Source organism: Pseudochaenichthys georgianus, chromosome 21 (assembly GCF_902827115.2).
Source record: "Pseudochaenichthys georgianus chromosome 21, fPseGeo1.2, whole genome shotgun sequence".
Classification (NCBI taxonomy): domain Eukaryota; kingdom Metazoa; phylum Chordata; class Actinopteri; order Perciformes; family Channichthyidae; genus Pseudochaenichthys; species Pseudochaenichthys georgianus.
The window spans coordinates 2,123,010-2,149,596 of record NC_047523.1 but is presented as its reverse complement, the minus strand read 5'-3'; the positions used below and the strand labels follow the sequence as shown (position 1 = coordinate 2,149,596).

Genomic DNA, 26,587 nt, shown 5'->3' with positions numbered 1-26,587 from the left:
TAAATAAACCAACCCACTGCTATAATCACACTCTCGACCTTGTTCTGACTTATGGTATTGAAATTGAGCAACTATTAGTCGAACCGCATAATCCTGCTTTATCCGACCATTTCTTAGTAACTTTTGAAGTACTGTTACGAGACTACAAAGCCTTAGTCAAAAAGCTCTTGCAGCAGAAACCTATCTGTTAGTGCTATAGCCACATTTAAGGAAGAGATTCCACCAATACTTAACTCGATAGCATGTCTGCATGTAGGGAGGAAACTATACAAAATGTACACCACCCCAATTGATCATGTTGTTGATAGTGCTATAGATGCTGCTGCGAATAAAATTAGACTCTGTTGCTCGTTTGAAAAAGAAGAAATAAACAACATAGATTAGCTCCATGGCATAATGCCGAAACCCGCAAAATAAAGCAAAAGTCTAGACAACTTGAAAGGAGTATGGCGTTCCACTAAACTTGAAGAATCTCGTTTAATTTGGCATATTACTCTCAATGAATATAAGAAAGCACTGCGTAAAGCGAGAGCAGCCTACTACTCTTCATTAATAGATGAGAATAAGAATAATGCAAGATTTCTTTTTCAGCACTGTAGCCAGGCTGACAGAGAGCCACAGCTCGATTGAGCCTTCTATTCCCATAGCACTCAGTAGTAATGATTTTATGTGCTTTTTTAACGATAAAATTGTTACTCTTAGAAACAAAATTAATGACCTCTTGCCTTCGACCAGTATAGTGTTATCAACAGCTCCCGGAATCGTAAGTTCTAATATTACACTAGATAGTAAACTAGAATGCTTTTCAGCCATTAACCTTGAACAATTACATTCAATGATTCTCTCTTCTAAACCATCAACGTGCATGTTAGACCCTATTCCAACTAGGCTGTTGAAGGAAGTTTTTCCATTAATTAGCACTTCTTATTAAATATTATGAATATGTCTTTATTATCAGGCTATGTTCCACAATCATTCAAAGTAGCAGTGATAAAACCGCTTCTTAAAAAGCACAACCTCGATCCAGAGGTTTTAGCCAACTATAGACCTATTTCTAATCTTCCGTTCCTCTCAAAAATTCTTGAGAAAGCGGTCGCAAACAGTTGTGTGATTACTTAAAAAACAATGATTTATTTGAAGATTTTCAGTCTGGCTTTAGAACACATCATAGCACAGAGACAGCTCTGGTTAAAGTCACAAATGATATTCTAATAGCCTCAGACAAGGGACTTGTCTCTATTCTTGTTTTGCTCGATCTCAGTGCTGCATTTGATACTATCGACCATGATATCCTATTGCAAAGACTAGAGCACTTAGTTGGCATACAGGGAACTGCTTTAGGCTGGTTTAGGTCCTATCTATCTGAACGCTCTCAGTTTGTACGTGTTAACGATGAATCTTCCACGCAAACCAAAGTTAGCTATGGAGTGCCACAGGGCTCAGTGCTCGGACCTATTTTGTTCACATTATATATGCTTCCGTTAGGCAATATTTATAAGGAATCATTCTGTAAACTTTCATTGTTATGCGGATGATACTCAACTATATTTATCAATCAAGCCTGATGAAATTAATCATCTAAATAAAATTCAAGACTGCCTTAAGGACTTAAAAACGTGGATGACCTTAAACTTTTTGATGTTAAACACGACCAAAACTGAAGTTATTGTACTTGGCCCGAAGAATCTACGAAACAAATTATCTAAAGACATACTAACTATGGATGGCATTAATTTGGCCTCCAGTGAGACTGTAAGGAATCTTGGTGTTATATTTGATCAGGATTTATCCTTTAACGCCCACATAAAATCAATTTCAAGGACCGCCTACTTCCATCTACGTAACATTGCAAAAATCAGGCATATCTTGCCTCAAAACGATGCAGAGAAACTAGTCCATGCATTTGTTACTTCTAGGCTGGATTATTGTAACTCTTTATTATCAGGGAGTACCAAGAAGTCAATCAAGTCGCTTCAGCTGATTCAAAATGCTGCGGCTCGTGTACTAACCAGAGTTAGGAAAAGGGACCACATTACTCCGGTTCTGGCTGCCTTACACTGGCTCCCTATAGAACACAGGATAGAATTTAAAATTCTTCTTCTCGCCTACAAAGCCCTTAATGGGCAGGCGCCATCTTACCTTAAAGAACTCATTATACCCTACTGTCCTACTAGGGCATTGCGTTCCAAGAATGCAGGGTTGTTGGTTGTTCCTAGAATCTCTAAAAGTACAATGGGAGCCAGAGCCTTTTCTTATCAAGCTCCACATTTGTGGAATCAGCTTCCATTTTGTGTTCGGGCGGCAGACACCCTATCCGTTTTTAAGAGTGCGCTTAAGACCTTCCTTTTTGATAAAGCTTATAGTTAGGGCTGATTAGATTCAGCCCCTAGTTTTGCTGATATAGGCTTAGTTTGTCGGGGGACATCTTACTTCTTCCTTCTCTCTGTCTATACCTGTGTCCTCTCATGTTCCGATTAACCCAGCTTCCCCAAATGTCTTTCTTTTGGTGTCTATATACGCTGGGATCCGGAGTCATGGATGATCCTGCGGTCCTGTGTCCTGGATCGCGAGCGCTGGATCTTGAGTCGTGGCTGTGGTCCTGGATCGTAGGTCCTGGATGGATATCCTCGTGGATTCATCTTCCTATTATATACACACATGCATTTCCAAACATTTGGACTACCTATGTTGCAAATGTATTATCTTTTCAATTTACACACGGCATCTATTGCACGTCTGTCCGTCCTGGGAGAGGGATCCCTCCTCTGTTGCTCTCCCTGAGGTTTCTCCCATTTTTCCCTTTAAACTGGGTTTTCTTGGAAGTTTTTCCTTGTACGATGTGAGGGTCTAAGGACAGAGGGTGTCGTATTGTCATACTGATATTCTGTACACACTGTGAAGACCACTGAGACAAATGTAACATTTGTGATATTGGGCTATATAAATAAACATTGATTGATTGATTGATAGATTTAAAGGTAAGAACATGTTTTTGTTTACGTTCACAGCAAGCAGATCAAAACATTTAGAGGACTTGTAAGTATAGTTAGATCACTGCAGATGTGAGAGGCTACACCCCTCCCCCACACACGCATATTAATTCTGAGGATTTGTTCAAATTTGTGAGCAGATGGCATATATTTGCTTTAAATGCAAAAGGCAAATTCCAGGGGATGCCAAGACTCTCTTTCAACATTTACGTGCAGTACATCATGTAAACCATTCATCAACATATTTCCAATGTAGTGAAACTGGTTGTGGTAGAACATTTTCTTTATAAGGTCTTATAGAAGACACCTATTAAAGGAGCATGAAAACCAAAGTGATACTCCCGATGATCCCCTTGAAGGTCCAGCCCAGCCTGTTGACATACAGCTTGCTGACAATGAGCCTGTACAGGGAGTTGAGGATGAATGGGATGAACTAGGGCAAGATGACATGACCAACCGGGTAGCCCTTTTTTTAGCTCATCTGAGGTCTAAACCTTCTTTGACATTCTCTAACTTAAACTTTATGGTTCAACACACCTCTAGTTTAATTGGTGATATTGTGGGCAAACTAGAATCAAAGACTATGTCTTTATTTCGTCATTTTGGTCTTGATCAAAGCCCAGAGGTAGAAGAGCTTGGGCTGGAGTTCTTGGAATTAGCCGAGCCTTTCAAAGGACTTGATACAGATTATAAACAGATGCAGTATTTTGCTAAATCAGGAAACTTCATTCAGCCAGTTGAGGAGATTTTCACTGGGGGGGCATGCTTTGTTCAGCAAAGAGCCTCTGCCACTGGCACTGTGCGACAAGTCTCAGTTCGTGATTCATATCAGCGTATTCCGCTGCAGCGCCTTCTAACCAAGCTACTTGAAATTCCTGGGGTTTTACAGGCCATGCAAGAATGGCAGCAGAGAGAGAGTGATGCTCTTCAAGATTTATTTGATGGGCAGTTTTGTAAAATGCATCCACTGTTATTAAAAGAGGTTTCGATCCCACTTATGATTTACCAAGATGATTGTGAGACAGTCAATCCGCTTGGGTCTAAGACTGGGGTTCACAAGTTAGGATTTATATATTTCACCCTAAAGAGCTTGCCACCAGACCTGCTATCAAGTTTGCAGTCACACTTCCTTTTAGCAGTGTACAAATCCGATGACGCTAAGACCTATGGCCTTGATGCAGTGCTGCGCCCTATTGTGGAAGAGATCAGGTGTCTTGAGAGGGATGGCATCACTGTTGATACCCCCAACTTTCAAGGTGTTGTAAGGTTTACAGTGGTCCAGGTAGTGGGAGACAATTTGGGCGTGAATGCCATGCTTGGCTATATTGAAAGCTTCTCTGGAAATTATATGTGTCGGTTTTGCAGAATACATAAGGATGCCCGGAGGTCTCAAGACGCTGGCAGATCCTGCACTATTGCGTGATGTCAATAGTCATGAGGCAGATTTGCGTACAGCCGACCGCTCCCAGACAGGCCTGAATAGAGACAGTGTCTTGAATGACTTGTCTTTCTATCATGTAACCGACAACATAGCACCTGACATCATGCATGATATACTGGAAGGCGTAGGGCCATATGAAGTCAAGCTTGTGTTAACTTCGCTGATTGAGCAGAAACATCTAACACTTGACAAACTAAACTACAGAATCACAAGCTTTGACTACGGCTTTTGTGATAAGGGTAACAAACCTTCTGTAATTAGTAAGGATGATCTAAAAAAGGTTAAAGGCGCCATGCATCAATCAGCAGCTCAAATGTGGTGCCTACTTAGGTTGCTGCCGACAATGATAGGTGACCTGGTCCCCATGCATTGCAAGGAATGGAAACTTCTCCTACTGTTACTGTTATGTATGGAGTTCATCTTCTCTCCTTCTCTTACTGTTGAAGCAACACTGTACTTAGCTAAAATCCTTGAAGAGCATCACTCTCTCTTCCTGGAGCTCTATCTTCTTCACTATTTGCTGCCAAAACACCACTTCATGCTCCATTACCCAAGAGCCATTCAAAAGCTCGGACCCTTGACTCAGTTTTGGGCTATGAGATTCGAAGCGAAACACAACTTTTTTAAACGGGTTAGCCATGTAACATGCAATTTCCGAAACATTTGCAAAACCATGGCCTTTCGCCATCAGATAGCGCAGTGCTATACTTTGCTGTGTGGAACTGTGTTGAGCCACAATACAGAAGTTGGTCCAGGGCACACTACCTTTCTGGCCAACATTGAGGGAGTTAAAGACATCGAAAGTGGTCTAACAGGCATTCCCCTTTTCAGTGAATTGTATGAACCAGCTTCGGTTACCTTTAAGGGAACTGCATATCGAGCAGGCATGACTGTATTCCTGTCTTATGACCCAGATGGAGAGCCCCAATTTGGTCTCATAAAGTCCATTTTAGTACTAGACCAAACATCACACACACCAACAATAAAACTTGTTGTACAGAAGTGGGAAACACAATGGTTTGATAGGCATTTCTTTGCATACAGTGTGATTCCCACTCAAGTTTTGGCAGCTGTTGATGTGAGAGAGCTGCTTGATCACCATCCCCTACATGCAGTGAAGTCATTCAGCGAGACTGATGACAGTTTATACATTTCACTGCGCTATAGACTTTTTTAGAAAATCAGTTTACTGCCACCAGTACAGTGGTATGACACTTTGTAAATAGCATTTTGACTCGACAAGTCCATTTTTTCCTGCCATATTTGTTTAGTGGTTAGCTATAAATGCTGCTTAAAAGGTGCCTTTCGACTACAGGGATGATCATGCGATGGAGTACTGGGATGTTTCTGTAAATACTGGGATGGATGTGATCAATTGTACAGTAAGTATTTTTTGTTTCATCTGTCTACATATCGTTGCTGTTGGGCAGAAACCTTGTGTCTCCATATTTAAACTATGTTTTTTATATTTCTAAATGTACTAATTCGTCATAGTGTTGTACAAAAGTAGTACAAATAGATCTACAAGCTCCCAACGTCAAGAGCTTGTCGATTGGCTATTTCACAATTTTAAAATGTAAAAAATTATAAACGGAACAATGTTGGACATACACGGTTTCCACCCGACGGCGACGGGTAGTCACTGTCAGTTAAGAAGTTACATGTTTGTTTTATATCTTTTTCAATTTGCCGCAGATCTGCATGGTCCAAACTTGTCGCATTTTTCATTCACTCGGGTGAAGGGTTTCTGAGTGGTTTTGTGTCTCTTAGGGGTCAATATAAACCATACTTTACACAGGTCTCTGAATTTATCAAAACTTTGGCGTGGTGCATATCTTTCACACAATGCATACTGTGTGCAGTCTACTGAGTCTGCTGGTGTGGTACACTGATTTACATTACTGATGCTCATCCGGCAATTCTAGGTGGCTGTCACTGTTTGTTACATTAATCTGGGTTCTGTTTAGATTGAACCTGCTGTGCCACCTACAAGTCCTGATGTACAACCAACTGCCACAACTCCACCCTCCATGGAGGACCAAACGGCACCTGTCGTACCAGCGATGATACCTCAAACACTACATATAATTCCACAATTTGTAAGCTCCACTTTTTAAGACTTGGGTTTCACTTTTTTCTTTAATCAACACTAAAGAGTAATAAACGATATCTGTGATGTTGTCCCTTCTTGCAATTTTCTCAGGATATCTGCCAGATTCTCACAGGCTCAACTGAAGGCAAGCTGATCCTGGGGAGCCTTGATGAGGATGTGATCATCCCTTCGCAAAGAAAGTGCCTTGTCCGTATTTTGGTATCTCACCTCATGGAGAAGTTTGGAGAGAGGTAATTAAAAATAGTGGGGGTTTTTCTTGTTTTTGCTGAATGTTATGTTGGTTTGAAAAAGGTATATGAATCTTCTTTCAGGGGAAAAGATAAGACGGGACACTACTTTCAAGTCTCACATTTACCTAGACCACCAACATAAACATGCACAACACATGTACCAAAACACACGTTCAGTAGTGTTTTTAATTTATTAGGATGCCTATTAGCTGCAGAATATGCTACAGCCATTATACTGGGGTGCAACACATGTTTTAGAAATACTTAAGATCTAATTTGACTCTGCTGGTAATTTAGTTTTTCTGTGTTTGCAGTCCTACCAGTGAGACAAAAAAGGCCTTGGCTGCAGCTTTGATTCATGGGTTTCCCTCCTTGAAGGACGAGTCGGACACAAGCAGTGGCTTCGTAAGTAATTAAGATTTTATTGAGGAATTGATGCTAAAACAGTCAGTTGAACACAATATAACTCATCTCCCAGCACCAGAGTACTGGACTTCTGTGCTGTTTGATGCCCGGTGTTGTCAGACAGACATACAGACAAACCCTGTTCTAGATGGCTCAGCCACATGTTGTCGCCACGCTATCAAAATGTGCCTCATCTCTATTCACCAAAGACTTTCATTTCTTGACAGGGATACTGGTTCACCCCAGGACGGAACCACCGCCCAGCCACTGGATTCCTCGAAGAGAGGCTTCGGAACGCCAGAAAGAGGATGAGAAAACCGGCCAGGTCACGGAGCACGCAGCAGACACCACCACAAAGTAGTGAAGCTGGCACTCGTAGGACATTCATACCAGGTAATCGTTGGAACTGAATAATTTGTTTAAGCAATACAGACACATAATTTGAGATTGTTAATATCCTTATGTGTACTTTTATAGAATGTACCATATCGGAAGAAAGAGCCATACAGTGTAAAGAATGGCTGAAACACAATTTGCAGCCCCTCAACCAGGTGGAGCAATACATGCAGGATACAGCAGTGTACAGGTCAGTAGGAATGCACTGAGGACACTAGCTGCAGCACTCATTCAATGTCATTTTGCCTATGCATGCACCTCATCATGGTACTGTTGCACCTCAAGTCATTCAAATCTGAACTACAGACTTCTCAAAACAAACTACTACTAGACCTCTCACACCTATGACCTAACCCCTGCTCATTATGATGCTATAGTGGGATGGCTCAGGGGAGGACAGAGTACAGCAACTTGCAATGGGCCTGGTTTTCAAGGGACCAGTGCCATGTACCTGTCAAAAATAAAAGGGCACAACACCAGTGGGAGCTCCATTACTCTTCCCCCCCCCCCCCCCCATAATCGACACAAACATGGGGATGAATGCATTTTACTATTATGCTACCAACATGTGGAACACCCTACCACCAGCCATCAAGAAAGTGCAACTCCTTACCCTCCAAAACTGCCATACAAGAGCACCTGTCTGCAACTGCCCTCGGGGCTTTTTGTGTTATCCTTTTAACATTCTTGTACTGCTGTACTTTCTGCAAACTATCAAACAGGGCCAAGTCTTTAAGGGAAAACGGGTGGGACATTCAGGGGATCCGCCAAGAGTTCCCACATCTATTCACTCCAGGCATGGTAAGTTAGGAAGGAGTATATGTTTACATATGATGTGGATGCATTGTTTATAACAATCTTTTATCAGTATGTCAGCTGCCACATTGAATTTTCTTTTTCATTTAGATTGCACAGGACTTTCAGATCCTACATAGAGAGGCTGCGCCTAAGCTCTTCGAAACCTGGCTACCTTTGTTTAAAGACAAGATCCTGCACCTGGCGAGACGGGAAGGGAAACTTATCTCGTCGCTTGATGGATTAACACCCGGTAATACATTGTTATATTGTACAGCAGACTTTATTTTGCTACTAAATGACCAATTCACAGATATGCCATGCCACATACCTATAACATTGTCTTCCTACAGATTGTTTGGGGGAACTTGCTCTGAGCCAGTTACCAACACTGCTTCCACCAACTGTCTACAGGGTTGGCCGAAAAGTGTTCCGGTACACTATCGAGGAGTCTAAGTTGGCCTTCATCGATCATAAGCCTGTAAGTCCCTCTGCATATCTAAAGGGAAATGTTATTCTTTTAATCACTTGAACCCAGCATCCATATTCTTGGGGGGGTGGCGGGGACATTATCCAAAAATGGCAGCTAGATCGGCTATTTTTGGCAAAGAGATTTGGTGAAGATGGAAAACAGTGGTCTAAAGTACAGAGCCAACCAGGTCCAGTTTAAGTGGTTAAGAATGTGCCTGACTGCCTGTTATTCCTTGGCTCAAGAATAATTCAGAACATTGTTTCTGAATATGCATTTTATCAGCCACTGCCAAATCTTGCTTACTCTTTGCTTTTGCACAATCTTTTACTTTGTTTAATTTATCTTGTCTTTTGTTCTTTATTTCTTTCTCAGGTTGGAACAAACTTGGTGGAGTACTCCATGAGGCGAAGGTGTCAAGACCTTAACCATATGTCCTGTCCCTGAGAAACGATATTTGGCACACCTCTCAGGCGTTCGTTATTCTTGATGGGGAGGCGTTGGAACAAAACACATTGCTTCAGGCAGTCGATGTCTGTTTCAAGGTATTCTATATCTTTGACATCGACTACACAAAGCAGTGTGAAGCTGTATGGAAATTCTTCCAAAATGCAGTGTACGAAATCAAGGGAGGAGAGGACGTCCTTGCGTGCAGCAATACTTGCTTGCAAGTAGACTTGTGGTCTTGATCCTTTTCTTTTCTTCTGCTGGTCCTCCTGTTCTATTCTCTCTCTTCTTCTGCTTGGCTCAGAATAGGGTTCTATCTGGTTAAATCAAATATTGCAGGATTTTTGAAGTGTGTGTGTGTGATGTTCAAAATACTACCTAATGCTCAAAGTATTTTATGAGCAAGTTGTGTGCTGAGTTAAAAGAGCTAAATGGTGGAAGCATAAATTGTTAAAATGTTTATTTGCACATCTTAGTTTCCTGTCGTTCGGATCACCTAAAGGAGCAGTACATTTTTGTGATCATGTTGGAGGATTTTCTTTGTAACGTTTACATGGCCAGTATATGAACCAGTAATTTCTGAAAAAACGTATGTTGCTATTAGTGGTTCTCAAACCAGAAGCAAAGATTTTGAGATTTAGAAAGGGCAGATCTACAAGCTCATAGCGTGGCACAAAGTGCTATGAGCTTGTAGATCTGGATGCTGTTATGATGTGTTTGTTCTAATGTGTGTTATGTACAGTACAGCCTGTAAACAACACACAGAACACAGCCTGTGTTGTTTACAGGCTGTACTGTACATGCATAAATGTTAAGTTTTGTTTAAAGAAAGTTTTGCCCTTTATTGTGAACTGAATCTTTTGCCCTTTATTGTGAACTGAATCTTTTGCACTTTATTGAACTGTCAATTGTTATAACAATAAAATGAATATTTTTCTAAGATTCCAACATTGTTTAAAAGCGTTTATTGCATATTATATTATTTGCATGACCAAATATAGGATGTATTTTAAAAGGGTTTGTAATTTAAATGTTTAAGAGACATGGGTATTGCATTAAAAACATGACGATAATAACTTGTAGAATTAACCCATCGCCGCTATTATGACCCAGCATTTGGGTGTAATATTTAACCCAATCTATGGAAGAATTAACCCAGGGCTGTAATTAATTTGACCCAGCATTTGGGTGTAATATTTAACCCAATCTATGGTAGAATTAACCCAGGGCTGTAATTAATTTGACCCAGCATTTGGGTGTAATATTTAACCCAATCTATGGTAGAATTAACCCAGGGCTGTAATTAATTTAACCCAGCATTTGGGTGTAATATTTAACCCAATCTATGGTAGAATTAACCCAGGGCTGTAATTAATTTAACCCAGCATTTGGATTAAATGTATAACCCATCTGCTGGGTTAAAATACACAACCCATTTCGTTGGGTCAAATTAACTACTGCTGGGTTGGTCCAATCTTGATCCTGGCGTTGGGTTAAAAAACTACCCAAATGGGGTTGTTTTTAACCCAGCATTTTTTAGTGTGTACCCACATGCCAGCTAAGGTCAGAAGAGCTTTATTTAACAGCTGGTCTTATGTGTGTGACCCCTGTGATAACATTACATTAATTGATAAGCCTGAAACATGCACTTGTCAAGGTTCAGAGGCACATTGTGCAAATATGGCAGTAGCCATCGATCAGCTTAAGATAAGATATACTTTATTGATCCCAAGTTGGAACATTTGCGTTACATCAGCATGTGTAACAGACAGTTAAATATGCAGTTGTGTTTATTTGAAAATCATTTAGTATAATCACATACATTCTGTGTTTTATATTCAACAATTCTGTGTTCTTTATTTATTGATTGTTCAATACCTGACAAGGCCGGAGATGAAATATCTACATACATCTTATAAGAGTATAATACATTATGTATAATATCAGTTAAAATAAGTGCTTCAACATAGTTAACATTGCTGGAGGTATGCACAAATATTGATAGATGTCTTGTAATGCACTATTCTGGAACCTGCGACCCAAGTTTTTCATTCAGTGCAGAACTACACCACAGTTGTGTAGGCCTATATGATATGTCAATAAACCTTAGAACATCTTGAAATCTTGAAAGGGATGTGCAAAATAGTCATTACATACAGTCTTTAATTAACTATTAGTAGAGAATAACGAGTAATGAATATACTTTATAGGGATCGTATTAATATCTAATAATAAAAATAATTAAATTCAATAACATGCTTTAACCACCAGATGTCCCTTTATATCAGCTGTGCACCTTTATGGTGTAAATACAGCCTATCTACCAATTGGATCAAATATAAAAGTCAGCCGAATTAGTGTTGATACTGCAAGGAGACGTATTGTGTGAAAAGAAATGTAAGATGTTGTTTAATGGCTGATATATTTATGATCCACGTCACGTTTTTAGTTCCTCATGTTTGTCTTCTCATCAGGGCTCTATAAATACAGAACTACGGCAGATATGTAATATGTAATGCAGCCGAACCGTGTACTACAATGCCGTTATGTGATGACTTTCAAAGAGAAAAGCAAGCACACTCGGAATAAGGTATTATTATTATTTTTTTTAAATGTTTTCGGTCTGTTTCCGGTATTTGTTAATGACGATGTGCTGTGAGATGTGAGACTGGAATTGCACAGGGGGAAAATAACGTAGGCTATCTTTAGATGCGGATTTTGTTAAACTAATATGTTTAGGCTGTGGACCAACACTATACATTGACGAGGAAGGGGGTAGCAATACAGATAACACCATTAAACAGTTACACAACATAACAGAAATAATATCGATAGCAGCTTCCCTAGCAACCACCTTGGTAATAATGAAAACGTTGCGATTTCCTGAAGTAATCTTCGTAATAACTAGCAAACTAAAGATCATGTACATCCACTGCACACATAATCTGAAATAACAACTCATATTTCTCGCATCAAATGACATCAAAATGCATTTTAATGGCCAAACTAACTTTAAAATAGGCATTTTCCACCTAGAATAAAACGAAGTTTGGCCATGTTTTCTTTTTCTGCAGGGAGAAATTTGAAGATCATGTGACATAGACGCCAGCCATCGGAATGAATGGTGAAAAAAAGGGGTTTGTCAAACAGAGTACATGGTGTAGTCCAAACGATAGCTGGGGATTCTGGGTAGTGTAGTGTCTTCTGCCATCCTTTACTCAGAAAAAATATTTGTTTCTCTGAATCGAAGGGGAAAAATACAAAAGCATTGCACACAATTTAAACCAATCAATGTTGTGTAATTAACAAGGATAATCTGGTGTTTTTTAGTCGATGAGTAGTGCAGATATCACTGTAAAATCAATCGACAGTAAGAGGAATACTTACTTCCGGGTGTACAATTCTCCGTTATCCAATGGGAATGGACGCTCACATTGCCTTTAAGGGCAGCCGACATAAACGAATGCCGTGCTTCCATGAGCGTCAAATCCCGACGCAGATGGGAATACATTGCAATCAGTTGAAAGCTATTTGCGTCCCTTTATGACGCTGAAGGAGCCTAGGAGCGTCACAATTGGACGCCACGGACACTGACCAAACGTCGCTATTGGACGCTTAGGGAGTGAGAGTGTGTTGTCTAATGTTACTGCAGATCTGCTGTAAGCTAGCTAGCTAACTTAGCTAACCTAGTCATTACAAATATAGTGAGGAAAGACTTACTGGAGGTGCCATAATGCTACTTAGCCCAAGTTCATTATTTGTATTATTATTATTTGTTTACGTCACTTTTATTTGTTTGTTGAGCACTTCCGGTAATTGTCACATGGGTGGGGTTTGTCTCTTTAAGTCACCTGTTTCATGTCGAGTGGGACGACAGAGGGTGAGCTTGTGCTGTCATTTTTTCTGTTGACCGTTTTCAAAACATAGTTACTATGTTTTGATTTTGTTTATTAAATATCCTTAAAACTATATTGCTTCAATATGGACTTTCTCTTCGAAAACGCGTCACAGTTTATAGCCAAGTTTAGCCTCTCGGCGACTCAAACGTAACTGGGGATTGAGCCGCCACATTAAGTCAACAGAAACAACGGTGATTCGCATCAGAGACCGAACTGGACGGACTGGCCGGCTTCCTAAGCTTACGGATCGCTTGGACGCTTCGAATAACGGACTTAACATTCTGTACCTTTGGAACCTTCGGACCGTTTTTCCCTAATCGATATGGATTGGAGTAGCCACGAGGACTCACTGATGGACACTCATTGACTGCAGCGCACAACAAGCTGAAAGCGGTTGGCGTGATTATTTCCTTTCTTGTGTATTTTTGCTGGACACAGTTTGGAAGATTGGGAAGCGTGACCGTTTGTCCATTGGGGACTTTGGCTTTTGTTGTGTGCGCGTGTTGTGCTATGAGCGGCTGTTGAGTGTGCTTGTTATGCCGTGAGCGACGTAAGTTTTCGAATTGTTTGTTTTGCTGTGGCGGCCGGGCCCCGCTGGTTTAAGTTTCATACCAGTGAACACTGTCGTGTTACTTTGAATGATAAAGGCACCACACATATTGCATCCAATATGAGTGACACAAACGATGGAATGGAAAAAAGGACTGTCAAGCTTACTAGTAAAGCTTCGCTTGCAAAACCGAACAACTGAAAAAAGAATGTCAGTCAAACGTGCAGAAGATTAAAGGGCGCACACAGGAAATCAAACATCTAATGAAAAATGATGAAAATGCAAAGGATGTTAAACTCAAACTGGACAAATTAATTCCTCAATATGAAAATGCAAAAACAGCACATGAATCAGTTATTATGTTGCTTTCCGAAGACGACCTGGAAATACAAAATAACTGGTTTCAACAAATAACAAAACATAACAATGATTTGAGGATGTACAACAAAGGCTCTTGGAAACAGGGAGGAGGCCCTTTCTGCAAACAGGTCATGTTACTGTCAATGAACCAATCGCTGCAAACACAGATATTCCTCTCATTCTACCAGACGAGGCACCCGCCGATGTCAAGGAGCAATTCGAACACACTGAGGCTCAGCAGGACGTTCTCTTTCCCCCGTCAAACATGAAGGCTACATAAAGCGCACAAGATGATATACAACCTGGTGACAGCATATCAAACATTGGTAGCAGAAAAAGCAGGCAAAGCTCAAGATCAAGAGTTTCCAGCACCGCATCTGCACACATAAAAGCTGAGGCAGTGGCAGCCGTGAAAGTACTCCGAAAACTCCTAAAGGACGAACATGTCCTGGAAGCACAGGAGCAGGAGTTGAGGAGGAAAAAGGAGCACATGGAATTAGAAGGGAACATTGCTGCCACCATTGCAAACATGAAAGTGTTAGCAGCTCCCAGGGGATCAGCTAATTGTTCTATATCATCCAATGGCATGCAGTCATATTTTGAAACGGGACAAAGGGAAATACAGTTTGTACCATTAAAACAACCAATCATAACCACCACAGACAGAGCTGTCACTAACATTGATACAGCTCCCCTAACACCCAATGCAGGCATCAGGAATCTAGATGGACATCTACATGTAGCATCTCCAGATCCAGCAACTGCCACAAGCAACAGTGACAAGTGCAATATATTTTCAGTCATGGAAAAACTAAATGAAATAACCGCTTTATTAATCCAGCAACAGTGTCTATCATCCATGCCCAAGAAAGACATTCCAGTGTTTAATGGTGACCCACTTCAGTACCAAACATTTGTGAGATCTTTCAAATTCAATATTGAAAGCAAAAACAATAACCCCAGAGACTGCCTCTACTATCTGGAGCAATATACAACAGGACTGCCCAGAGACCTTGTACGGAGTTGCCAACATATGGCCTCAGACCGTGGATTCACAATGGCTACAGCATACATGGAAAGGGCTCTTTCATGGCCATTAATAAGGGCTGAGGACACAAGGGCTCTACAGGCATACACAGTCTACCTTAGAGGATGTTGCAATGCGATGGAAGATGTCAACTACATGTTTGAGCTCAACATTCCAGCAAACATGCTAGCCATTTTAAAGAAACTTCCATCTAGGCTGAGGGATTTATGGAGACCTGTAGCATGTGACATCCAGGAGAAACAACACCAAAGTGCTGCCTTCAAGGATATTGTGGAATTCCTTGAAAGGCAAGTAAAAATTGCTACAGATCCCATATTTGGGGACATTAAAGACCCCCCTCCCGTAAGCAAAGACATAAGAAGGCCACAGCCTCATCAAAGTGGAAGCATCTTTGCAACCAACGTGGAAGTTACAGAAAATAAATATGACGGAAGCACTGTAGAAAACTGCTTGTATTGTAGAGGTGAACATGCTCTGGAGATGTGTCCACAGTTAGGAAGGAGGACACATCATGAACAATTCACATTTCTTAAAGAAAATGGTCTTTGTTTTGTGTAAAGGACACATAAGTAGAGACTGCAGGAAACGAATGAGGTGCAACATATGCAATCTAAATCACCCCAGAATGTTGCACATCTACCAACAAAGGAAGGACATGGAAGAAGCATCTGCAAACACTGCTGAAGCCTCAATTCAGACAGGTGGCCTTACTGGGGCCGGTGAAGATGGTTGCAAACTCTGCATAGTACCAGTCCAAGTTAAAGCCAAAAAGGGGAACACAACAGTGCATACCTATGCATTTCTTGACCCAGACAGCACTGCTTCGTTTTGCACATTAGGCCTTATGAACAAACTTAACCTCCAAGGAAGAAGGTCAAACATTCTGCTGAGAACTATGGGTCAAAGGAAGGTCGTTGAAACCAGCATTGTGTCAGGCCTAGAGGTTGCTGGACTGCATAACAGCAACTTTTGTGATCTCCCCGGCACATACACTCAGAAGACTATGCCCGTTCACAGAGGAAACATTCCACGTCAAAATGACATCAATCAATGGTTGCATTTGAGGGATGTTTGTCTACCTGAAGAAGAAGAAGAAGAAGAAGAAGAAGAAGAAGAAGAAGAAGAAGAAGAAGAAGAAGAAGAAGAAGAAGAAGAAGAAGAAGAAGAAGAAGAAGAAGAAGAAGAAGAAGAAGAAGAAGAAGAAGAAGAAGAAGAAGAAGATTTTTGATTTTTAAAACAAATTTTATTTGCATTTGTTTTAAACATACACCCACCCTGCAACAGAGTCGGAACAAAACTAAAACATTACACAATCAAATAAATAAACAGATTTTCATGACTACCAAATAAATATCATTTGAAAAGCGTTTTACCCATTTAAAAACATCCTCTTTTATACACTTTAAAAACAAAAACTACACCTATCCTTTAAAACTTCAATATGAGAGAGTCCTTCTCCCCCAGCGAGCACAGAACCCGCCCCACAGCCCACACATCCAGAACCCCCTGCAGGTGATTGATCAGCGTATAGTACGCATGCTCCACCCTCAGACGCGCTGCCACCAGCCCCCTCAAACAGAGCACTGCATCCGTCCATCCCACTCCAGCAAGTTGGTTCTTCCTACTTTTCCAGATTGCTAATTTTGCATTAGCAAACAAGAAATTCATCAACAGTAGGGTTTCCTTCTTTTTCAGGATGTATTTGGGGCCATGGACAAAAAGTGGTATGGAGAAAACCTCCCCGAACCCTTCCACCCACCCCTGTAACATTTTTTTAAGACCAGCCAATCTGGGACAGGACACGACTAAATGCTCCAATGTTTCTGCCATAAAACAGAACGGACAGCCTCCCCTTGTGCCTGGGTCAAAATGAGCTCTGTATTTGTTAGTGGCTATTGCACCGTGTATAATTCGCCATTGGATGTCAGCCATCCGTTTTTCAACCGGAGCTTTATACAGGATCCGCCAGCTGCCCTGAGGGGAAGAGCCCAAGCCAAACACATCCGTCCACCTCGACTCTCTGACGCCTGCAAGCGAGCCGAGGTTTAACACCTTTACGCAGCTAAGGTATAGCTTCTTCCCATTGCAGGCGCTGAACTTTGCAGGTGTTAGAGTCCCCAGTGATAGCAGGAGACCATCCTCCTCTCTCCATTCCCCCACCGCAGGACCCACACTCAAGGCAGGAAAAACATAATCATGTCCCTTTCTCCACTGGTCAGCCAGATCTGCATCCAGAGCAAAAGTCAGGTGGGATGGCGACAGCGACTGCCACACCTCATCTACCAGGTTCTCTAGAACTCGGGTTGATCGAATGCCCGTCACCTCAGCCAGTTTTTCCATGGAGACCCCCGTCAAATGGCCAAGTTTTACCACTCCCGCTTCAATGAACGCGTTCTTTAGGGTGGCTGAAGAGAAAAGGGTTCCAGAAAGAAAACCAGTGTTAAACAGTGGCTCCTCAAACAGCCACATCCCAGGGCGGGGGTCGGGTGGTCTGGTAAAACTCAGAATCTTCCAGGCATTGATGACTGAGCAGTAAAAAGGTGTAAGTCCAGTGATCTTGTACGCAGGGGCCTTCAGCAGAAACAGGTGTTTATCAAAACCAAAGCCCCCCGCCCTCCAGAGCAACAGCCGGGCCATAGCCAGCCAGCAGGGAGAGGCACCATACAGCAGCCGGGCCATAGCCAGCCAGCAGGGAGAGGCACCATACAGCAGCCGGGCCATAGCCAGCCAGCAGGGAGAGGCACCATACAGCAGCCGGGCCATAGCCAGCCAGCAGGGAGAGGCGCAGGGAGAGGCACCATACAGCAGCCGGGCCATAGCCAGCCAGCAGGGAGAGGCACCAGACAGCAGCCGCTGAGCTGCCTGCAGTCTAAAAGCAGCAGTCCTTGCAGTAATGTCCACGAGGCCCTGCCCCCCCTCCGCCACAGGCAGGTACAGGACCGATGCTGGCACCCAGTGATGACCCGACCAGAAGAAATCCACGAGGAGCCGCTGCAGTTGTTTCATGAGGCCCGGCGGTGGGGTTAACACCTGCAGTCTGTGCCACAGAGACGAGGCAACCAGATTGTTGGCGACAAGAACTCTTCCCCTGTAGGACAGCTGGGGGAGCAGCCATTTCCATTTGGCTAATTTTGCTTGCACCTTTTCCAGCAATCCCTCCCAGTTCTGTGCCACCATGTCCTCGGACCCCAACCAAACTCCCAGGACTTTTAAACCCTTGTTTCCCCAGCTAAGGTTACCAGGAAGACTGGGCCTATTTTCAAAACTCCACTGACCTACCAAAACTGCCTCACTCTTCTCCCAATTAACTTTGGCTGAAGCAGCCTTCCTGTACAAAGCTAGACTGTCCTGTAGCTCCTGGATATCTCGCTGACCCTGGACAAAAACACTGACATCATCAGCATAAGCTGATACAACCACCGGGGGGGCCTGAGCTGACTCTGGCAGACACAGGCCCCTCAGCCGGTTTCTAAGTCTGCACAAAAGCGGCTCGATGGCAATACTATACAATAGGCCTGAGATAGGGCAGCCCTGCCTGATCCCCCTTTTAACTGGTACAGGTCTGCTCAGCCCTCCCCCCACCTTCACAACACAACATGCATCACTGTACAAACACTTCACCCAGGACACAAAATGCTCCCAACACCAAAAGCCTGCAAAGTGGCCGCCAGAAAAGTGTGATCCACACGATCAAACGCCTTCTCCTGGTCAATAGAAATAATACCAACATTTATATTATACAGTTTACAAACATCAAAAGTGTCTCTCATCAAAAACAAATTGTCCACAATTGATCTGCCAGGGATGCAATATGTCTGATCAGGACCGATAAGAAGTTCGATAAAAACCTTCAGTCTGTTAGCTAAGACCTTTGACAGTATCTTATAGTCCGTACAGAGGAGAGCCACAGGTCTCCAGTTCTTCAGCAGGGTTAGGTCTCCTTTCTTAGGCAACAGTGAAATCACTGCACGCCTACAGGAAGCTGGAAGAGTCCCTTTCCCAAAGGACTCCATCAACACTTCTAGCAAGTCATGTCCCAGAATACTCCAGAAATGTTTAAAAAAGTCTGCAGGTAAACGTCTATGCCGGGAGCCTTGCCGGAGGCCATCTGTGTCACCGCAGAGGTCAGTTCCTCCAGCGTAATGTCAGAGCCCAGGGTGTCACTTTCGGCTGGACTCAGCTGTGGAAGACCCTGAAGAAGTTCATCAGCAGCTTCCACGTCACAACCCTCAGCTTTGAACAGGTCTGTGTAGAAGGACACTGCATGCCTCCTCATCTCAGCAGGCTCAGAGGTGACCTGTCCATCAGGAAGACGCAGACATACCATCTGCTTCCTTTGGCCCACAGACCTCTCCAGGTTGAAGAAGAAGGTGGTTGGTGCATCAATGTCTCTCATGGAAATGAAACGGGCTCTGATCAGGGCTCCCTTGGCCTTCTCCTGAAGAAAACAGTTAAGCTGTTGTTGTTTTAGGAGGGACTGTTCTATATTTCGAGCAGACACACTCTCTAACTCTCTGATCTCCCTCTCTAACTGCTCTATAGCTCTCCTAATGTTTGCAGTGGAGTAGGCTGTATACTGTTGGCAGAACACTCTAATCTGAGCCTTTCCTACCTCCCACCACTGACTCAGGGAGGGAAAAGACTCTTTCTTTGATTTCCAGTTGATCCAAAAGAATTTAAAATTCTCACAAAAAGTCAAATCTTGTAAAATTTTAACATTAAACTGCCAGAACGATCTCGGCTTCTCTGTGTTGGATAAAACTAAATCTAAAGAAACTAGCTGATGGTCTGTGAAACCAACCGGTTGGATGTGACAGTTCACTGCACGAGTAATAGAAGAAGCAGACATGTAAAATCTGTCTAGCCTGGCTGCACTGACGCCCCCATCTAGCATTCTCATCCAGGTGTATTGTTTAACAGAGGGGTGTTTCATCCTCCACACATCCACTAAGTCAGCCTCTCTCATCACCTGTGACAGTAAAAGGGACGACTGAGGATGCGGCTCCCGTCCTATTCTGTCTAAAGTGACATTAGTGCAAGCGTTCCAGTCCCCCCCCAGTATCACACACTCCCCCTGTACACTAGTGTCCAACTCATCTTTTAATAACTGAAACACAGATACACGTGCAGGGCCCTGATTGGGTGCATAAACATTAATAAAAGTGAAAAAGAACTCTAACAGTTCCACTTTCACCATCAAGGCTCTACCTGTCACTCTCTCTGTGCTGGATACGATCTTAACATTTAGAGAGGGGGAGAAAAAAACAGCTACTCCAGCACTGAGGTTTGAGCCATGACTGAGTACATACTGACCCCCCCACCACATCCCCCAGTCCGTCTCATCCAGGCTATCACTGTGCGTTTCCTGCAGAAATATCACATCTAATTTTTTCTGATTAAAGACCTCCAGCACTAAAGCTCTTTTCTGTGCACTTCTACCCCCGTTAATGTTTAAAGAAGCAACCCTTAACGCCTGCATCAGAGGAAGGAGATAGAGAAAAATAACAGACAGGTACACACAGCAGAGAGGAGACACCCAGTGTTGCATGATCATGTTGACATTATTTAGACCTTTTCAGTTTCCCCCCTTTTTTGCTTCCTTTCGGAACTTTTCTCATATTAGTGACATGCTTCCTGAGACGATAGCGTTTCTTTTCATCCAGCAGGTCTAACCCTACAACTTTCTGAAGAGTGCTCACTGTGTGAAGAAACTTGTTAGTGTCAGGGAAAAAGTCTCTCACTTCCACTGCCTTGCCAAAGGACTCATCTAAAAAGACATTAATCTCTTCCAAAGAATATATCTCTGCATTATGAGAGAGACTATCTGCAACTGAAACACAGTCAGAATCCCCCTCACCGTCTGTGTCCATCTCTGTCACCTCATTAATGTCTGCAGCCTGTTGAAGCTCTGTTTGCCTCCCAGAACCAGACGGCAGCTCCTGCTGTGTGCCAACAGCCTCCACCTGTCCCACAGCCCCGGTCCTCACCTGTCCCGCTACATCATCTCCCACCCGTTTACCTGTTTCCACATGTTCTCCTCTCACACTCACCACCTTCTCTACAATCCCCGTTTCATCTCTCCCGATATTCATCTCTACTTCATCCGCAGCCCCTGGGGCCCCGGCGGGTGCAACAGCAGCCCCCGCGACACCGGGCTCCGCGGCCGCCGACCCAGCGGCCCCGGCCGCCCCAGCGACTGGCTCGGTGGCCCCGGGCTCGGCGGCCACGGGCTCGGCGGCCACGGGCTCCGCCGCCACGGGCTCCGCCGCCACGGGCTCGGCGGCCTCGGGCTCGGCGGCCCCGGGCTCGGCCGCACCCGGCGGAGCGGCGTGCCGTCTCTGTGGACATGCAACACGTTTGTGACCCGACTCCCCGCACTCAAAACACTTTACGTTCCCTGAGCTCGCATAAACCATATAAAACCCCTCTTCATGCCTCACCCGGAAAGACACATCCAGTGTCTGAGTGGGACAAGTCAGAAACATGAACACCTGTCTCCGTAGAGATTGGACATGTTTTAACTTTTCATCTTTACACCCCAGAGCAACAGTGCAGAGATTACTGGCAAATTTACCGAACCGCTTCAGCTCCCGTTCCAGCGCCTCATTCGGGATGAATGGAGGAACGCCAGACACAGTGATCCGCGTGGACGGTGTCGCCAACGGCGAAACTTGGATATATTCCTCGTTTACCATTAATCCGCTCTCAATAAGTTCGGTTACATATTTCTGGTCTTTCAAAAAGACCACGACCGCTTTGTTCATGCGGGAAGCATAGGAGATGTTTACATGGCCTACCTGCTCCCCCACAGCCAGCAGCACCTGCTCCACTGTGCTTGCGGCCTGAGCCACCAAACGCACTCCGTGTCTCAGAGACACCGGCGGCGCCCCGAAGGACGCCATCCCAGCCACGAGGCACGGAAAAACAAATTAACCGTACTTGGAAAGAGTACAAATATCCCCACGTAAGATCATACAGTGAAAGAAAACGATTGAAACAGAAACAAACGAACTAAAAGTGAAAATCCCTCTTCCCTCTTCAAAAACACACCTCCACCACAGAAGAAGAAGAAGAAGAAGAAGAAGAAGAAGAAGAAGAAGAAGAAGAAGAAGAAGAAGAAGAAGAAGAAGAAGAAGAAGAAGAAGAAGAAGAAGAAGAAGAAGAAGCGTATAAGGCTCTTGAAATCCAGATGAACACTCAAAAAGCACCAGGAATGGAAGCAGAAAAATATGTTGTCAAAGACGAACTACAAAATATGAAATTGCAAGCTAAAACTCGAGGAAAGGGAAGACCAAAGACTGTTACACCGAGGTGTCCCTGAGCAAGGCACCGTTCCCCACACTGCTCCCCGGGCGCCGTTCAAAATGGCAGCACACTGCTCCTAACACTAGGATGGGTCAAATGCAGAGAAACAATTTCCCCATGAGGGATTAATAAAAGTCCATCTTAATCTTAATCTTACACGTACTGTAACGTTTCAAGAACTAGTAAAATGCTGAAGTCAATCCAGGAGCAAACTCGCAGACAGTAAAACTGACAGTGGAAAACACGATCATGCAAATAAGAAAAAACAGGAATCTCTGGTGACTAAACAGAAACCTGCAGATAACGAGAAGCCAACGATTAAAGAGTCCAAACAGCCACGCAGGAAAAGAGGATTGAGATCCCTCGGATGGAGAACATGGTGGCAAACCAACCCAGTCTCACGGCATTTCGTGTTCACCAACACGATTTTTAATCTATTGATTCGTGTTCACCATCACGATTTGCCCCTTTTTTTCGTGTTGCACAGCACGATTTTAAAAGCAATGTATTTCTACTGGTAACGTGTTTCGTGCCTGCAGGCTGCAGCACGTCTTTTTCTCCGGTCGGGTCGAGGAAGACCGGAAGCTGTGTGGTTCATAAAAACATGTTCTTACTCAATATCAAGCCACAATTATTGCTTTTATTTTAAATCGTATAATTTAACTTTTGTTGCCGTCTGTGAGGAAAATAAATGGGGATCAGAGCCTCAGAATACTGAAATCTGTATTTTTTAAATCTTTTTTTCCTTCTAATTTGTTATTCTTTTCAAAATAACACACTGTTATTTACTCAACAATAACACACAATTATCCTTGCTTTTATTTATTGGTTTAATTCCATAATCTCGGGCTTTTTTGGCGTCCGTCAGGAACTGAATTTCAAAATACATATAACCGGAAACAGACGTAGGCATTTCGAGCGATTACCCAAGATCCTCAGCTATGGTTTTAAGCTCGCTGATTGGATGTGTTAGCCGCAATGCATGCTGGGATTTGGTGTTTATATTATATGAAATCCGGAAAACATTTTAAAAGTATAAAATAATACTTAATTCCGAGTGCTCTTGCTTTTCTCTTTGAAAGTCATCACATAACGGCATTGTAATACACGGTTCGGCTGCATTGTATATTACAGATCTGCCGTAGTTCTTTATTTAGAGAGCCCTGATGAGAAGACCTTTGGAAAAACTGAAGAAATGCCGCCGAAACTGAATACTTGACGTGGATCATAAATATGTCAACAAGTAAACAACATCTTCAATTTCTCTTCACACAATACGTCTCCTTGCAGTATCAACACTAATTCGGCTGACTTTTACATTTGATCTAATTCATAGATATGTTATATTTACACCATAACGGTGCACAGCTGATAGAAAAGGACTGTAGTTTTTAAAGATATTACTGATTTTCTTTGAATGTAAGAATGTAAATACTGAGTCTGAAATAGTATAGCAATATGCTGTAAAATGATGTGAAAGCATGCAAAAAACTATACATCTTCAGATGTTGTACATACACACTAATAATACAAAGTTATTATGGCTGTGTGCACCTTCTAGTGATTAAAGCACGTTATTGAATTATTGTTTTTATGTGTTATATTTGATTAAAAAAATATTAAGAGTAGATACTTTCATAGGGGGAAAGTATAAATATATAAATAGAGAATATAAAAATCAAGAAGATACTATAAGTGATCTCTACAATAAAACAGTTTAGTGCAGGATGTACAAAGATATTAATAGGAGGAGGTGCAAAACAGAAAAACGGATTAACCTTTATTTAAACATTAAATAACAGATTAAGGTCTTTGGGGGTATCTATCTACAGATAAATATTAAGCCTGACAAAGTACTTAACATCTAATATATTGCTTTCCTGCAATGTTGACTATGTTGAAGCACTTATTTTAACTGATATTATACACATTAATTATACTCTTATGTATGTAGATAGAATAAGAAATGTGCAGAATATGACAGTTTAATGGTGGTGGTACACACATTGATAGATGTCTTGTAATGCACTGTTGAGGAACCTGTGACCCAAGTTTTTCATTCATTGCATAACTACACCGTAGTTGTGTATGATATGTCAATAAACCTTAGAAAATCTTGAAAGGGATGTGCAAAATAGCCATAATATACAATCTTTAATGAACTATTAGTAGAGAATAACGAGTAATGAATATACTTTATTACTCGTTTCCATTCATGTCAATTGCAGATACATGTTTAGTCTTCTCAAGCACCAACTATCAAATATCTCTCCTGATTGTTGGCACTTGACAATCACCTTCCCTGAATTGTACTCAGGTGTAACTAAAGTCTGATTTAAGGGTTGTTTATATTTCACATCATTAATCAGAATCTGCAAAGTAACTCAAATAAATGCAGTGGAGTAAAAATACCAGGTTAACCTCTGAATTGTAGTGGAGTAGAATTACAAAGTAGCAATGAGCTGTCATGTGGGTATATATTGATGCTGCGCATTATGGACACAAGTGATTTTCACCCATTTATTAATTATATGTTTTACATTTGATAACACCAATGTGTTTAATACTGGCAACTTCTAATTGTGGGAAAAACGAAAACGTTCAGTAGACGTCCCATAGAACATTTTGAGAAACACAATAGCCAGCATGTGTAGTTCTGGGGGGGCGTTCGATTCCAGTTTTGGATAGTCTGGCGTGGTTTCGTTCAATTTCAAACAGCTGTTTGACGCTCTGCGTAACCTTACGGGAACTGTAGTCCTAAACGATAGCTGGGGATTATGGGTAGTGTAGTGTCTTCGGCCATCCTAAACTCAGAAATGTTGACAATCGCAATGATGCTCGAAATGTCCCTTATAGGCCTACGTCTGTCTCCGGTTATTTTATTTTGAAATTCAGTTCCTGACGGACACCAAAAAAGCCAGAGATTATGGAATTAAACCAATAAATAAAAGCAAGGATAATTGTTTGTTATTGGTGAGTAAATAACAGTGTGTTATTTTGAAAAGAATAACAAATTAGAAGGAACAAATATTTAAAAATACAGATTTCAGTATCCTGAGGCTCTGAGCCCCATTTATTGTCTGAGCCCCATTTATTTTCCTCACAGACGGCAACAAAAGTCCAAAATTATACGATTTAAAATAAAAGCAATAATTGTGGCTTGATATTGAGTAAGAACATGTTTTTATGAACCACCCAGCTTCCGGTCTCCCACGACCCGACCGGAGAAAAAGACGTGCTGCAGGCAGTAGAAATACATTGCTTTTAAAATCGTGCTGTGCAACACGAAAAAAAGGGGCAAATCGTGTTGGTGAACACGAATCAATAGATTAAAAATCGTGTTGGTGAACACGAAATTCCGTGAGACTGGGTTGGGCAAACAAGAAGAAAAGGGACTCGTCCGTATGCTTCGGATCAAGACCAAGACTGGTTTCTGGAGCAGACCAATTAACGAAGTTAGCCTTCTTCAGGATGCAGAGGACTGTTTCCAAGTGGAAACAGACTCTTTGTTGTCTTTTTTATTTTATTTTTTGTCTCCTACCCCTGCACACACACAAACCACCACACTAAGCATGTTTACTGATACTGATAAGTGAGTAAAGATCATTTTTCCAAAAAGACTGCAATATATGAACTCTGAACAAAAATAATTCAAGAGAGAGATCTGGACGTATATTTTATGTGTATTGTCATTTATTATAGTGTAATTATAATTTTGTGAAATGATAATCAGGGGCCGGTATTGTAGGTGCCATAATGCTACTTTGCCCAAGTTCATTATTTGTATTATTATTATTTGTTTACGTACTTTTATTTGTTTGTTGAGCACTTCCGGTAATTGTCACATGGGTGTGGTTTGTCTATTTAAGTCACCTGTTTCATGTCGAGTGGGACGACAGAGGGTGAGCTTGTGCTGTCATTTTTTCTGTTGACCGTTTTGTCCATAGTTACTATGTTTTGATTTTGTTTATTAAATACCCTTAAAACTATATTGCTTCAATATGGACTTTCTCTTCGAAAACGCGTCACAGTTTATAGCCAAGTTTAGCCTCTCGGCGACTCAAACGTAACTGGGGATTGAGCCGACACACTTAGTTATGAAACACCTTTCAGGTTTAGTTTTGGAAACAATCTTCTGT

At 42.2% G+C, this 26,587-nt stretch overlaps 2 protein-coding genes and 1 long non-coding RNA gene across 3 annotated transcripts in view; 2 read left to right on the top strand and 1 right to left on the bottom strand.

Annotated features, from left to right (window-relative positions):
• Positions 1-26,587, bottom strand: part of LOC117466473 (nck-associated protein 5-like) — a 156,694-nt gene that overhangs the window by 69,718 nt on the left and 60,389 nt on the right. The gene's annotated exons all lie outside the window — the stretch shown is intronic.
• LOC139435957 (uncharacterized) lies at positions 6,648-7,475 on the top strand. The gene is made up of 3 exons (XR_011645164.1): positions 6,648-6,774; positions 7,089-7,179; positions 7,407-7,475. It is a non-coding gene; the product is annotated as an uncharacterized lncRNA (long non-coding RNA).
• Positions 7,488-10,187, top strand: LOC117466474 (uncharacterized). Its single transcript, XM_034109732.2, has 6 exons — positions 7,488-7,572; positions 7,657-7,765; positions 8,298-8,376; positions 8,482-8,623; positions 8,724-8,851; positions 9,215-10,187. Exons 1-6 carry the CDS (start codon positions 7,488-7,490, stop codon positions 9,284-9,286), a joined length of 615 nt encoding a protein of 204 aa, XP_033965623.1. The 3' UTR covers positions 9,287-10,187.